General features: G+C 45.9%; 1 protein-coding gene across 1 annotated transcript in view; it reads left to right on the forward strand.

Moving 5' to 3' along the window:
- The first annotated feature begins 4,380 nt into the window (after positions 1-4,380).
- The window catches only part of CHSY1 (chondroitin sulfate synthase 1), a 72,831-nt gene continuing 60,540 nt past the window's right edge, over positions 4,381-16,671 (forward strand). Inside the window, exon 1 of the mRNA XM_041753134.1 lies at positions 4,381-4,772. Coding sequence (XP_041609068.1) covers positions 4,450-4,772 — 323 coding nt within the window. The 5' untranslated portion in view covers positions 4,381-4,449. The remainder of the gene's footprint in view (positions 4,773-16,671) is intronic.

Raw genomic sequence — 16,671 nt, forward strand, 5'->3', positions numbered from 1 at the left:
TAATAGAGGTTAAGTGGCAATCTTAGCAAAATGGTCATTATAGATTTTCTTCTTTGCAGGCAATGAACAGAACCTTCTGAAAAGACGGATTATTACAACTCCCTCCTCTGCATTTGCTGTTTCTCAAAAGAGGTATTTCTAAAGGTCTTAAATGATTGCCACTTTTTTGCAGTGCTCCTTGTCTGCGGCAGGAGTCCAGGAGCTGCCTCTTTAAAGAAGCCCTTACAGGGAACTCTGTCAGTTGCTCAAGGCTTGCTGCCAACCAACAATTGAGGTATTTACCAAAGGTTTCCAAGAAATTGCTGCAAATTATATGAAATGTTATACCTGTTACAGGCATTCAATGTATTAGCAAGAGAAAAAAATGTAATGCATGTGGGAACAGTGTTGGAATTTGTGAGAAAGTGTTCAGTAACGTTGGTGGAGATGAATTTTAATTACATGTCATAGAGAATCACACTGCATAAAACAGAAAGTTAGATAATGTGGTATTTTTTGAACACATTTCTAAATGCCAGTCTAGAATCACTGAGAAGGAACTTTTAACACGATCTGTGAAAAGACCCGTTTGAACCCCAGAAAACTGAAACCTTGTGGAGAGGGACACAGCTTGTCCTGGTGGGATTTCATCATGTAGAAGGAAGACCTGAACCCCCACTCTGTATTTGGTACCTGATCCAGTCTGGACCCCCACTCACGTGGGGCATGCGCCCTTAGGTGCCTTCATCCTTTTTTTTTTTTCCTTTAAAGATTTTATTTATTCATGAGAGACATAGAGAGGCAGGGACACAGGTAGAGGGAGAAGCAGGCTCCTCACAGAGCAGGGAGCCTGATGTGGGACTTGATCTGAGGACCCCAGGATCACAACCTGAGCCAAACACAGATGCTCAACCATTGAGCCACTCAGGTGCCCCAGGAGCCTTCATCCTTGGATAACTCTCTAGTTTAGGGTTTCCCTTACAAGTTTTTCTGGTTGTGGTTAACAACACACTTTAAAAAAATTATTTGAGAGAGCACCAGTGAGGGGAGGGGCAGAGGGAGAAGCAGACTCCTCGTTGTGTAAGGGAGCCTGATGACTTGGGACTTGAAGTCATGACCCGAGTCCAAGGCAGACACTTAACCAACTGAGCCCCCAGGTGCCCCAACATGTCTTTTAAAAAATTATTTAAGAAAAAATGGTCAATGAGTGGTCTCTCAACTTGAGAGGGTTCCTAGTGCCACAAACTTGAGAAATAGTTCTTTCCTCAGTGTACTAAGGTGAAATGCCTTTTAAATCGGATGAATCTGACTTCTCACCTTTAAAGACAAAATTAGGAGAGGGAGACATAGGGCTCGAGTTGCTGCCTGGCCCAGAGGTTGTTTTGAGAAGGGTGCATATGTGTGCATGGGGAGGCAGGCGTCTCAGATACATGCCATCCTCCCTAGATCTTTGCTGGTAATGGCTGTTCAGGGGCCGATGGGGCTAGTGTCTATAGACAGGCAGGCCTCCATTCTGGGCTTACCAACTCTATTTGGCCCTTTGGGCCTCTGGCTGTCACTGAGGTCCTTGGTTGTAGGCCTTACCCTCCAGCTATGAAATCCCCAACTGGGACAGCTCTGCCTCCTGATTGAGGCCTCTGCAGGGCCCCTCGGTGGGTCGGACACCTTTGGATCCCTCCCCAGGAGAATGGTCTCAGCTTGACCATCCAGCTGCTGCTTGCAGCTGTGCTGGAGTGTCCCCTCCCTATCTCCAGGCTGCACTTGGGAAGTGGCCCCTTCCCCAGTATGGAGGGTCCTGGATCCGCTGGCTGACTTCTATAGGACCTTGGCTCCCCTCCTGTCTCACCAGCCCCTGGACAGGCATTCTCCTGTGTTTCCTGTGAGGACTTCACTTATGTCATATTCTCCTTGTCCTGGCCACTCTAAACCTTCAGGTTCAGGTTTTATGGACAATAGGGAATCCTCTGCATCATGAAGGAGGCTGTTCCACTGAGTCTCCAGATGAGGTAGGTGAGGATATCGGTCTAGGGACATCAGGAACCAAGGAATTAAGGGCAAAACATTTAATATCCTCATGACATTAAGTCCCATCACGTCTGTCTACTTTTCATCGGATTTCAGTCTAGTAGAGGAAATATAGAGACGTTTAAAGGTTAGAAAATACTGAACTCATTAAGTATGTCACCAAATTGAACATCTGTGTCTTGCCAGATTCATGCTTTATAGAAATCATTGTGAATTATGGGACTGTTGCTGAATTTGGGGCATCTGGTGACTACTTGGCATTTGTGGCTTATGGTCTTACTGGAAACCCCTTTGGATGGTTTTCGAGCCTGTAATTCATGGTTATATGTTCTGTATTTTTCCCAAGACTACTGCTGGAGTCCTGTGTTCACTGTATAATGAGTATTTTATTTTTAGATGTGGATCACCTCTTAGGGAGGGAGTCTGTGGGGAAGGCGGGTAATGGACTATTTTCGACATAAATAATAAGTGCCAAAGAAAGTGGTTAATACCCAAAGAATAAAACAACAGTGACCACCATTCAATTGCAGAGAACGTGTCTGTATCTCCCACAACTTGTCGCTTTCCATCGTGTAATATTTCAAACATTTGGTCGTGTGAACAATGAAGAAAGATCCAAAGGATTATCTCAAACACGCTTACTCTCTAATTCTTGGGTTCATTTGATGAAATGAAGCAAACCTGTTAGGCCCAGGAAAACGCTTTGCTCTCCAGGAGTTTAATTAGAAAAATCCCAACATATTGGCGACTAAGTAACAAGACTAATATTCACTCTATACAAACATTTGTTGTATGGACACTTTGTTGGCTTTTGTCACCTTAGCTGAGTCTTTCTTTCGTTTTTTCCCCCGTTCCTTTCTTTCCTTTGTTTCTTCCTTTTTTCTTTCCTTCTGTTTTTTCTCCCTTCCTCCCCCCCCCCTTTTTTTTGAAGTCTCCTTCTTTTTTTGAAGAGGAAATGTATAGCATTTAAAATCCATCCCGGAGAATCCGTCATTCAAAACCTGTCTTTAGAACTCCACGGCACTTTTATGGATGAGCTATGTGGAAATATTGACAAGGATTCAGGTAGGCTGGGGTCCCAACCGACTATCTGCCCACAAAAAAATGTAAAGAAAAGTGGTGTTTACCATCCAGAGTATTAACATCACGTACCATTTCTGCAACATCCATGAAATGCTAGCACTGTTAGGAGCGTGGATGTTAAATATGGACTTTTTTTTTTTTTTTTTTTTTTAGCGCAGAGACCAGGGACAGGGAACCAGGTCCGCGAATTCACGGCTCACCCTGCCCGCAGGCACGTCCCAAACGGCTCCCGAGCCGTTGGCTCCCCACGCGCCCGCTCCTGCCCGCAGAGCGGCGGGAACAAAGGTACAGTGTGCGGCGGGGGACGCGGGGAGGCCGCGCGGCGGCCGGCCGGCTGGAGGCAGGGCGTGCGCTCCCGGGTTATCCCAGGACAGATTCAGCGGAGGCGGCGAGCGCTTCGCGCACGGCTCGGGGACCCCGAAGCCCCCTCTTCAGACGCAGGCCAGCGGTGCCCCGTGCAGGACGCGGCCGCCCGGCGCGCACGGTCCGGGAGGGGACGCCGTCGGAGCGCGGCCGGCCAGGGGCGTGGCCGCCGGGCGGATAACGGGCGGCGGGGCGCCGCGGTCCGGGACCCCGCCGGCGCCGAGCCCGGGCCCACGCCCCCTCCGCCCCGGCGGCCCAGCCGCAGACCGCGCGGGCGGGGCGGGGCGGGGCGGGGCGGGCGCCGCGAGCGCCGGGAGGGCTTTTTTTTTTTTTTTTTTGCCAAACTTTGGCCACGTGAACCGCCCCCCATTCACTTTTGCGCCAATCGGGCGGCGCGGACGGATCCCGAGAGGGGCCAGGCTCCGCTGCCGCCCGGGCCCCTTCATAACGCGCCGTGCGTGACGTGAGGGGCTCCTGTTGCAATGGCGAGCTGAGCCGGAGGATGTGCAGCTGCTGCGGCTGCGGCGCCGGCCACGAAGAGGACGGGGGCGGGCGCAGCGCGAGCCGAGCCGAGCCAGCCGGGAGACGCGGGCGGGGCGGGACGCGGGTGCGGGCTCCGTGGCCTCTACCGTCGCTGTCGCCGTCGCGCTGGCCCCGCGCCCCCGCGCGCGAGCGGGAAGAGCCGCCGCCGCCGCCGCCGCCGCCGCGTCGCGCTCGAGCCGCTGCCGGCGCGCGCCGGGCATGGTCCCGTCTTAAAGGCGCAGGCCGCGGCGGTGGGGGCGGGCGTGCGGAACAAAGCGGCGGCGCGGGGCCTACGGGCGGCTCGGGGGCCGCAATGGGCGCGGCGGGCCCGCGGCGGCCGCGGCGCTGCCCGGGCCGAGCCTCGCGGCGCTAGGGCGGGCTGGCCTCCGCGGGCGGGGGCGGCTGGCTGAGGGCGCGCGGAGCCTGCGGCGGCGGCGGCGGCGGCGGCGGCGGCCCGGCGGGCGGAGCGGCACGGGCATGGCCGCGCGCGGCCGGCGCGCCTGGCTCAGTGTGCTGCTCGGGCTCGTGCTGGGCTTCGTGCTGGCCTCGCGGCTCGTCCTGCCCCGCGCCTCCGAGCTGAAGCGAGCGGGCCCGCGGCGCCGCGCCAGCCCCGAGGGCTGCCGGCCGGGGCAGGCTGCGGCGGCTTCGCAGGCCGGCGGGGCGCGCGGCGATGCGCGCGGGGCGCAGCTCTGGCCGCACGGCCCGGCCTCGGATGGGGGCCCGCGCGACAAGAACTTTCTCTTCGTGGGAGTCATGACCGCCCAGAAATACCTGCAGACCCGCGCCGTGGCCGCCTACAGGTGAGTCCCTGCTGCCGGGGCGCAGACTCGCGTGTCCAGCATCCCAGCGGGCGGCCCCACCGGGACTCCTGTGGCTTGAGCCGTTGCCCGTTTTCCAGACCTGAAGCTCCCGGGGCTCCTGGGGGATCGGGGTGCCCTTGGGCTACGGATGTCGGACGCGGGAAGCAAAGGTCAGAGACGGATGGTGAATGCAGTGCCCAAGACCGTGGGCTTTGGGGTCGGGGGGGGCCAGCTTGGCCTCCGTGGGTGTGGTCCTCAGCCTGACTGCGTAGGGCACTTGAGCTTTCCACGTCCAAGCCCTCCTCTTTGTTAAATGGGTCTGACCCAACATCTATCTCCCTCGTAAGGTGGATGGGAAAATTCTTAGCTAAAATACCTGTGATAGTAGTGGCAGTGATGGTTATCGTTTGATCCTCTGAAATACGCACCTTTGCTGTTGCAGAGCCGAGTTAAGTTAATCTGGGCAGAGCCCTTCCGAGGCGTACTTGTAGAGTTCGCTGGTGGAGGCCCTCTTGTGCGTGAAAGAGGCCGCCCGCTGTTCGCTCGACCCCACCGGTCTGGGGAGTTGATGGAAAGAGAACCTCGGGGCAAGTATTTCCTGGCCCATGGTACATTCAGGGTTAACTAGCTCAGTTTAGGGATGTGTGTGTGTTATCCAGTATCTGGGTCCTAGTTGGCCATATGAGTCATAAAAGTGGTTGGAATCATGTTCAGGATTAACTGAGGGATTAAAGTAATCTTTAGAAGGGCGATGATTTTGGAATGGCAGATTTGTGTTGGAGTGAATTTGAGGTAGAAGTGTGGATTTGATAAAGGGATTTAATGGAGCCATATACACATGGAGTCCAGAAACACTTACCGTGTGGGTAAGATTTGAGATTCATCCAGCAACAGAGCAAACCAATGCAGGGAGGTCCTCTGATAAGGAACTTTTAAGAGCAGTCCGTGATGAGCAAGGCCAAGCTGGTTGCTGTTGGTTCTTAATTTATAACCAATACCTTTGAAACTTCGGCTTTTATGTTTAGTCCTGGTCTCAATGTTCAGGCATTAGATAGGAGGGAAAACAGGTATGAATCCTTGTTCCTCTAAGGGAAGAAGTACAGGATTGAGAAACAAGATGAAAGAGCCACAGAGAATGTGAGCACTTTCAGTTCATTGATCCCGCATCCACACGTTTCCATGAGGATCTTTTTTATTAAGTCCAGAGCCCAGGTTCTGCCAGGAAGGATCCTGAGGGCCTGAAAAGCTTAGAATGTAGCCACTTAGTATACATTTAGGCTGTAGTAGTGATTCAGGAATCCCCAGCTGAAGATTTTCTCCCAGATCTCTCATGAATTACCTGGAATTTTATGCAGATTGTGCTTTTTCCAAGAGAAATGGCCACATATGAAATTGAGGATGAGCTGTGTAAATTGTTTTCAGAATGGTTTTGACACTAAGTCCACATGACTGCCACTGGGTGACAAGCCCCGTGAAATCACAACTTTGGAGACAATTACCAAAATATTTTGTTCAGATACTAGATTGCCCACCAAACAGATATATTTTCATGGATTCAGAATCAGTCTATACTAACCAGTAGGGGTCCTGGGACACCAGCTGCAATCAGAAAATGTAATGCAAACCGGACCCACTCTTTTACGCGTGGAGATGATCTTTTTCCTAAGCTCATGCTTGACACTCTTACTTTTGGTCTCTTTTTCCAAATCTCCTGCCTCATCTGTCTTGGATGTAGGGTTTTTATCTCATTGTTTATTTTCTTTTAGACACTTCATGGAAGGTAGAAACGCAGTTTGCCCTCTGGCCTCAGTTCTTCTCTGTGACAACACTGCTTTTCTAATAAAGGGAAAACCCTTACGTGGAAACCGTGTATTCCATTCAGGGATTCTGTCAGCTTTCCTGGAGCTCTTTTCCTTTTATTTCTTTGACCTTTTTAAAAAAAATATTTATTTTGTGCTGGAGAGAGAGAACACACATCAGCGAGCATGGCGGGCAGGAGCAGGGGTAGGGCAGAGGAAGAAGCAGGGAGCCCGATATGGACTTGATCCCAGGACCCTGGGATCATGGTCCGAGCAGAAGGTAGATGCCTAACCGACTGAGCCACCCGGGTGCCTTTTATCTCCTTGATCTTAAGAAGTCCCATTGCTTGAAGTTGGGGATGAACTTCCATTTTCCATTAAGTGGACTTAGCTTGTTCCATGAGCCTCTGTTTAGGCCAGTTGCAGGAGATGATACAGGACGGTTTTAGTCTTGAGGAACTTTAGGGGAAGGCCTGAACTGGGATGGAGGTTACAGTGTGTAACTTATGATTATGGCCCTGCTGTGCTTTGCAGTCCCAGCTGAAACTCCACACTCAGCTCTTAAAATGGAAATTGCGTGCCGTTTGGCCTACGAGTCGACTTGAATCTTACAGTGCTAGGTAGAACTCTATCTAGTTGGGCACTGGGTGTGCTCAGTTTTACTTCTCCTCTAAAAGAGAAATTCATTCTTTACCTTAAGAAAAACTTTTTTGTTTTTTGTTTTTTTTTTTAGTTGTTGTTTAAATGAAATTACTATTTGGCTTATGGGCTTAAGGAGATGTTAGCATTCCCCCCCGCCTTTTTTTTAAATTGGAGTTGAATTTGCCAACATATAGTATAACACCCAGTGCTCATCCCGTCTGTTGCCCCCCTCAGTGCCCGTCACCCAGTCACCCCCACCCCCCACCCACCTCCCCTTCCACTACTCCTTGTTCATTTCCCAGAGTTAAGTGTCTCTCATGTTCTGTGACCCTCACTGATATTTCCCACTCATTTTCTCTCCTTTCCCTTATAATCACTTTCACTACTTCTTAAATTCCTCGTATGAGTGAAACCGTATGATGATTGTCCTCTGACTGACTGACTTTACTCGGCATAATATCCTCCAGTTCCATCCACATCGAAGCAAATGGTGGGTATTCGTCGTGTCTAATGGCTGAGTAATATTCCATTGTATACAAATACCACATCTTCTTTATTCATTCATCTGTCAATGGACACCGAGGCTCCTTCCACAGTTTGGAGATGCCAGCATTTTTAATTAAGATAGCAGTACGGTGTACTTTTATGCTAAGATACTGAAATGTCAGAATTTAAGTCTGGGGACCAGGAATTGTCTGAGATCTAGAAAGGAGCTAAAAAAAAGCCTTTGGGAAATGCAGTGACATATGCCTGTCTGCACTAAAGTTAGTGCACTTTAATGATGGAACAGCCCCATTACAGATTTTTACTTTCCAGCCTGCCAAATGCATGTAGTGGGGGGAGAGGGGCCACCAAGGAATGTTAGTGCAGCAACAGCTGATAGCGTGCAGGAAACAGATTTTAAGAAGCAGGCAAAATAAATCTCCCAAGTGTAGCTGATAAGAGACCGACCAGGGCTAACTTCTTCCATGGGCCCCAAGCGACACCATAGCTGTTAGGTTCATAGGAGTGATCTTGGTTCATAAAAATACTCAGTTAAGATTCATCCTTTTTTTCAGCCAGTACATACATGGCTCCTGTGGGTCCAGACTCTGAGTGTGGAGGACTCAGAGTGAAGATGCTTGTTCTCATGGCTCTTCTCTTCTAGTGAGAGGCAAGGCACTGAAAAGAGTTAATGATGGGTACTATGGAGAAAATAAAACAGGGTAAGGAAAGGGTGGGGTGGCATTCTAGAGAACTTGGTATTTAGGCTGCAATGGGTTGGTGAGGAATTGGTTGGGTGAATATTCTTGATGAGCAAGGGAGCAGAGGGAAGAGCTGGTAAGTTACAAGCAGAAACCAACTTGGAAGGGAATAAAAGAAGGCCAGTAAAAGAAACTGGACGAGGCCTGATAACGTCTGGTCTTGTGGAATTTTGTTCTAGGTGAATTAGAAAGCCTTTGGAGGGTTTAGACTGGAAAGGGAGGTGATGGCATTATGTCCTAAAAGTTGATTCTGCCAATCGTGTGGAGAATGGATGGTAGGGAAGCAAGATTTTAGGAGGTGGTCTGGGCAGCGAGGACTGGTGTGGTAGCAGTGGTCATGGAGAGAAGTGGAGAGTTCTGGGGTAGGTGCTGCAGCTGAGGTATGCAGGTGAGTGGTAAGGCAAAGGAAAGTCAATAGTGCCTTCTAGGATCTTGCCTGAAAAGACAAGTGTGAGTGGTTGTATTTATTGAGATATGGAGAAGGATGTGAGTCAACAGGTCTGGTTTTGTACAGGGAAAGTTTGAAGGTGGCGTTTAGACACACAGGTGGCTGTATCATTTAGCTTCATAAATGTAATGAACGTACAAAGAAATTGAGAAAAGATTTACATCTGAGGTGGTTACAGTGCTGGAGCTCTGATGCTGTCTTAAACTAAATTGCCTGAGGGTTCTGGGTACCTGGGGTTCTACAAATATATAAAGAAATTTGTTTTGACTCCTCTACAGAGTATTTGTATTCTTGGTAATTTCACTTCAAAATGGTCCCTTGATTCCTCCAAAGGGATTTATTATGCCAGTTAGTAACAGGTCATCAGAACCCCTGTGTTCCTTGTGTCTTTTATTACTAGCTACAGTTTGTATTATTTCCTTATTTTTTTTCTTTGTTTTTAGTTTTATATATAGAAATTCCTGTAGTTCAGTCTTTTCTGATTTTAGGGTTGCCCCTGCCCCCTTATCCCAAGCTCAGAAAGTTACTGCCCTGGAGAGATTTTGAAAAGCAACTTTTAAAAAATTTTTAATCTAATTCTAGAAGGGGTAGAAATCATCTCAATCTCATCCCCCCCCCCCAATAGTACATTGTCTTAGCACCATCTGTTGAATAAGCTCCCATTTCCCTACCAATATGAAATGCCATCTTCATAATACTCAAAATTCCTGGGTATGTTTTTGGACTTCTTATTCTGTTCCACTGATCTTTTTCTCTGTTCTTGTGCCAGTACCACCCATTGAAATTATTGGAAGTTGAATAATTTTTTAATATCCGGTAGACAAATTCCTCTGTGTTCCTCTTCTGTTTCAAACATTTCTTGGCTACACTTACCTGTTCATGCTGGGAGCATTTTGATACCGTTTGGATTTTCTTTTTAATTAATAGTTTGACAAAAACAAAAAACAAAACAAAACAAAAAACCATACATACTTGGCTTTTTAATCCTTTCTTATGCCCAGGATGCTCAGCTAATCCAACACTTTCTTTTTGTCTTGTTTCTTACCTCCCCTGGGCTGAAGATGGGGAACCGTTTTTGTTCTTTCTTTACTTTCTCAGAAGAAAGAGCTGGATGGTTTCCCTTCTTTGCCCCAGGAGTGATAAAGGGCACCATTAAAGATTAGCATCAGTCTGTAGGGAACTGTGGGAAGAAAGTTTCAGAAACACTAGCTGTAGATAGAGGAATCTTGTTGCAAGATGTTGTTGTAGCAGCTAATGGCCTCTTCCGAAAGCTTTCAGTGAAGGCACACTGCTCTTTTACCAGCCTTAATGAGCAAATCTCAGGGTTCCTTTCCTTATTCTTGAACTCAGTAAACCATACTTATCTTGAAACTGTTTAGAGCAGTACTTTCTTTCTCAATAGAATTCAGTTTGGCAAAAACTTACTGACTGCCTTCTATAATCTGGATAATTGACCTGTAAATTAACTTTTTGGAGCACAACCCGTTTCATGTTCTGAATTCCCTGTATAAGATGACTGGTGGAGTATGCCGTCCTCAATATGAGTTTAGTTTTCTGTGTCATGGTTCCGGATATTGATGCCCTCAAATAGTTAGAATATTCCAAGGATAGCTGTGGTTTTTGTTTTTCATCACATGGCTAGTTTCACTTCCCTTGTCTATTCATTAGGCTGCTCTCTATTGAAAACGGATTAATCTATCCTTGCAGGATTCGTCATCTAGGGAGGAAAAGAAATGGTAATACTGGTGATGAGGGCTCACAGGGTGCCTAGACTAACTGCTCTGGGACACAGGAAAAGGAGGCCTGCACTCATTTATGAAGAGGATCGGGAAAGGCCTCACCCACACCCCTGTCCCCTTTCCCTCACTTAGTCTCAAAGGATGAATAGGAATTTTGAGGCAGAGACAACACATTCGTAGAAACATGGGAAGTAGTGAAGGAACAATGGGATTGTGCATTTTGAGTCTGAGATCTGAAATCTAGCATTTCCTCTGGAGTTTTTCAGAGGGATTTAAAGATGTGCTCAAAGATGTAGGTACAAAGTGGAAATTCCAAGTAGGTTATCTTTCATGTCCTGCTTTAGGAACTGTGGACCATAATTGATTTCACTGATTCGTCCATACTGCAGTCTGCTTCTCTAGACACAAAAAAATGATGCAACTGAAATACGTTTACTGAAATGAAGAGAGATTCACAATATATTTAAATTAAGTAAAATTGTATGCCTGGTATGAGGTCACTTTTGTTTAAAGTGAACAAAATAATCTCATTTGTTTGTGTAGCATAGAAAAGAAAGTGTGAAAGAATATACACACGCTGAATGATTTTTCATATTCTTGGCCCTTTTCTATACTTTTGAATTATTTTGCAGCGAACAATTGTTTTCTAATAAAGCTACAGAGCTACAGTTTAAAAAAAAAAAGGAGGAGAGGACAGCGCTTGGAAGGAAATGGGAGTGCAGTTTTGAGCACTTAGGTTCTTGCAACACTGCTGGGCACGGATGGCATCCTGGGGCTTCTGTTTCAGTAAGTAACAGTTAATCCTGTCCTGATAAAGTATTTGGTTACTGTAAATGTATTTTCCTCAGTTACTGTAACTTCACAATTCCAGGTAGTACTTGGGAGAATTAGGTGACAGCATTTTTAATGTGAAGACCCTAGCTTCCACATGCTAATGTAAATATTCAGTGTCTCCATCTGTTGCACCCTGGGATGGAATTAGGGGGAACAAGAAACTTGGTTACGATTTAAAAGTAGCAAAGCTGTTCATCTGCTCACCTTACTTCAGTGCCCTTTCTGAAACATGTATAGCTATGGTTTTGGCTCTCTAACTGATGACCTTGGTTTGTGGATGATTACAAAGAAGAAAGTGTTCGGGTGCCTGGGTGGCTCAGTCAGTTAAGCATCTGCCTTCGGCTCAAGTCATTGATCCCAGGTCCTGAGACCTACCCCTCCACCTCCCTGTGAAGCCTGCTTCTCTTTCTCTCTTTGCCCTTTCCCCTGCTCATGATCTCTCTCTCTCTCTCTCTCTCTCTCTCCCTCTCCTTTCTCTCTCTCTCTCTCTCAGGTAAATAAAATCTTAAAACAAAACAAAAGGTGTATTCTGCTCTGATTTGATAGCCACCCTGGGCTTGCAAAACCTGAGGATTATTGAAAACAGTTAATTAGTGCCATTAAAACAATTGCTTTGTAAGTTGAGCCCAGGTGTGAAGGCTGCTTTTTTGTTGGGATTTTCTTCTGTGTATTTCCCAGCCTATTGCTGGAAAATAATCAGGCAGGATTTACAGAAACCGAAGGACCCAAAGGGAATGAGGGTTTCAGAAGCTACCTTTTCAATAGTCTTCTGACCTTCAATTAAATCCGGCTTTGACTCTGAAGAGGTGTCCTCAACAGGCAGGTTTCTGCCAGGCGAGACAGTGGAAGTGGCTGAAGTGGGTTGGGTGTAAGGCTACTCTCCTTTTCTGGGATCTATTTTCTCAGCTTTTTTAGTGGAGGAAGGACTGCAAAGGAAATGTGGGTGATAACCTAGAAATAAGTGTGCGGGATGGAGAAGCCAGTTAGCTGGCCAGCAGAAGCTTTAGAAGTCAGACCTCGTTTGCATTCTGACTTCTGCGTTTATTAGCTTTATGACCTTGGGAAATTATTTACCTGGCCGGTGCCTCAGTCTCCTCATCTGTAAAATGTGGGTAACTATACTTCACGCACTGCATAGGACTGTCACAGGCTGAGTTTCTAATGCCCTCAGCCTAGTACTCCACACCGGGTGACTGCTTTATTGAAGGGTGGCTGTGGAGAGCTGCTAAGCGGGTCTGTACCAGGAAGTACCTTGACACAGGAAGACTGACTTTGCAAAAGGGGTCGGCCAGAATAGGCTCAGGGTGGTTTTATTGTTTGCATTAAACAACACTTTTTTGTTGCTGTTTGTGTGTGTGTGTGTGCATGTGTTTTGTTTTGCCTAAAATTAAATTTGAAAACAAATTTTGTTTATGTACAATTAAGAATTAGTTGAATGTTTACACTTTTAGGTGTACAGCAGCAAAATAGAAACCATATGAGGTAGCTCTCCAAGATCTGAAGCTTCGGAAATGTATCACGAGACCAGAAATTGCCTTCTGTTTTTAACAGTCCAAATTTTAATTCTTAGGTTTCAAAAAGGGCGTTTTTGTGGTCTGTACTGATGAGTATTTCCATTGTTTGCTGTGAACCTGGGCTCAAAGGGCAAGTTGCTATTAGCCCTTAATACCTTGGAACTGCCTCCTGGGCTAGTGCCCAGGCCATTGTTGAGGTGGGAAGCTGTAATCCATCCACCAACAGCTTTATTCAGGAGAAAAAAAGTCTTAATGCTTGCTTTCACCTTAAGTCTACTTTTTAGGATTAATGGTAAGGAATATAATTTGATTTCTCTTGAAAAAATTTTCCCCCATGATTTGTGATTTCTGTTCTATTCCCCCCACCTACTTCCAGAAAGAATTGAGATTGCTCACATCATAAGGTTACCCAGTAAGACAGTTAAAGATTTTAGAAGAAGAAACTGGTATCCGGAAACCACGTAAGAGGAAGGGTAACCAGCTAAGTACACTTGTTCCTCATACCCACACAGGACAGAGATAATGGATTGAATAATGCTTATAGCATCCTGACAAAGGGCATTCCTTCAGCTCCAGGAGAGGCCTTGAGTCATCATCACTTGAGAGCCTTGGAAGACCTCGGAGTTTTCCCAAGGCCTGATGAAGTTCCAGTGCATGGCTGCTCTGACTGGGAGCAAAGAATTGTCCTCTGTACTTTTTTGGGAGGATGAGCTAAGATTGCTGCTCCATCAGACTCCTGTAAGGAAACTCACTGTATTTGCCCTGCTTTCCGTCCCATGGGCCCCAGGGGCAGAAATTTCTGTCAGGTCTTAGTATCTAGAATCCTCCTTTCACTCCACCCCGAGCAGTGGGAAACACAGCCCTGCAGCATCTCGTGGCTGCCTGCTGATCGGGTCTCACTGCTAGCAGACAGACAGACAGACCACGTGATGGCGGCTGGTCTCACCATGTGGCTCCCTTGGTCAGGGTGGCGTCTTTGCAGAGATCTCTGGTTGGTTCCGTGTTTCCTGTGAGCACAGAGCTGAGCAGGCAGCTCCTACCAGGATTTCACCTGCCCTGGTACAGGTACCACTGTCCTGCCTTGCTCTGACTTTCTTACTTTTGTTTTACTTTGGCCTAATTTTCTTGCTCACATTTTCATTCTATATGCCTTTTGGTTACGTTATCTTAAATATTTTCTATTATAGGGAAGAATACAAATATATATATATGTATACACACACACACACACACACACACACACATTCTTATTACCTGTCAGTTCTACAAGGGGGAAAAATGATAGTCTCCCTTCCTTCCATGACTCCAAATTCTGAGGATATTGGATCCTATGAGTCCTTTCAGACTTCTCACTATAACTGTCTGACTATATATTTAACTGTGATTTGGGGGGAAAATCACAAAAGATCTCTCTCTCTTACTTATAAAAATCACTGTATTAAAAATTAGAAAATGTAAAAGAAAGTACTCAATCTTACTCTATTTTTCTTTAGTTTTTGTCCATTGGATAGAATAAAAATTATCACAGAAGTAGAATTTTCTGATGTCAAATCTTTTCATTTCTTTGGATCCTTTTTAGCTTAAAGTTTTTACTAGATTAAGAAAAAAAATTTTTTTTTCCATTCTAAATATACCTATCTGTTGCAGAAAATTCAGAAAATGTAGAAAATATGAAGAAAATTAAATGTTTTCTGGTCCTCCATCCAAAAATAATCATAGTAAACACTTCGGGTTAAAGTTGTACGATATTTTTGTATGTGTACTTTTGTTCCTTTAATAGTACACATCACAAGGATGTACTCTTGCCTGCTTATTAAATTTGTCCATGTATTATGAATGTGTCCTTCAGACAGGAGTCATGCTATAGATGCAATTTTGTACAGAAGTGTATTTTACATAGTTTTTCTGAAAACAATAACCAAACAGAAAGGGAGACTATGAGAAGTCCTGAGTCAGCAAAGGCATTCCTTAGCGAAGCTAATACTGTCCAGCTGCATCACTTAACTGTGATTTAACTTGGTGTAGGGATAGCATTTAGAGGCCAGGAGGAAAAGATGATAGCTTGCTTGGCTCTCTCCAATTTCAGTTGTCTTATCTGTGCTTTAGCAAGAGTTGGTTATCAGTGCATTGAAAATTGAGCTTGCTGGCAAGGGCCTCTGCAAATGTTCTGTGGTTTCAATTAAGGGAGAACTCTTTGCTCCCGGTAACAAATGTGTCGATGGCAAAGTTGACATTTGCTTATGAAAATAAGGAGCTTGACCTGTTTCTGTCACGGAAAGAAGGCCGGTCTTGCTTCTTCTGCAGTGTCTCCTTTACTTCTTTCCCATTATTAAGGCACTCCCCCAAGTCCCCCAGGATGGTGAATCATGATTTCTGTTCCAGAATACTCTAACTTTCCAGAGCTCCTGAAGCCAAAGGTACCGTAAATGAAAAGATCATAATTTCTTAAGATTGGAGGATTTGCAGAAACTTCATTTTGAGAGATTTCCCTCAAACTACCAGTCATTTAGAACAGAAGAGGCCAGCTTGAGGTTTTTCCCTGGGTTACCTAAAAAGGAAAAGATAATAATTGGGTGGAGTTACCATAAAACTGCAGAGAGGCTTTTAAGGATGATTTGAGGTTAGATTGTCTGTTTTTAAAATTAATTGGTTTCTCTTCTTAGACAAATTACATGATTTCAAGTCACAGTTAAGGCATTAATCGCTTCAGTGATGGTTGTTCTGTTAGCACTTCCTTTGAGTGTCTGCTGGGGCATTTCGGAACCCAGACGAAAATGCATTTTGATGCTCAGGCTGAGATGAAGGATTCCAGTGTTTAGAAGTGAAAACAGTTTTAAAAGTTAAGGTCTTACTAGACTTCCACCCTAACATTGTCTAAGATTGACAGTAAATCGGAATTCTTGCAGATAGCTTGAGTGTCAGGTTTTTAGCCAGAAATGTGAGAAGTGACGTTTTCTGTAATGCCTCCACAGTGATGTGTGATCCTGTGACCGATTGCTTCAGGTTCAGCCCACACTTTCTCTTTCACTGTCTTATTTGCACATTCCTGTCTTCCCTAATAAGTTACACTGACATAATGTTTACTGCGTGCTGGGCTGATGTCTGAGCACAGTAGATTTTGAATCCAACTGACCCTCCCAGCAACCCTGTAAGGCAGGTAGCATGATTGTCCCCAGCTGACAGACAAGGAGCGGGAGGCACACAGAGGCTTACCCCGAGTGAAGCCAGGGCTCTTACCCCAAAAGCCTGATTCCAGAACCCATGCTCTTACCATCGTACTGTGCCGTCTCTTGAATAGGTGGTTCCTTTGAAGGCAGACATTGGCTTACCCACCTCACATCTCAGGGAATGTCATGGTGTTTTAGGATCTTAACAGCTTCTGGGGGTTGGCTACTTCCATACTTTTTTGAACTTAGTCTTTTGTATTAATCACATTTTAGTTCAGAAGCAATTGGGTAGAAGCTAAAGTTTAGTTGATTTTATTCACTATCCATGTGTAATCAGTTATGAGATAATACAGACTATTTAGCTTTAAATTACATTTCAGAAGTACTGTGAATGGTAGTATATTTTAACTCCATCAGGCCTGTGAATTTTACCTCTTAGTAATTGTTTTCTGGTTGTGGTTTGATTAAATCAGGTTCTTTCTGCATGTAGGAATGGTAGGAAATGGTAGTGT

This window comes from Vulpes lagopus, chromosome 4 (assembly GCF_018345385.1).
Source record: "Vulpes lagopus strain Blue_001 chromosome 4, ASM1834538v1, whole genome shotgun sequence".
Taxonomy (NCBI): domain Eukaryota; kingdom Metazoa; phylum Chordata; class Mammalia; order Carnivora; family Canidae; genus Vulpes; species Vulpes lagopus.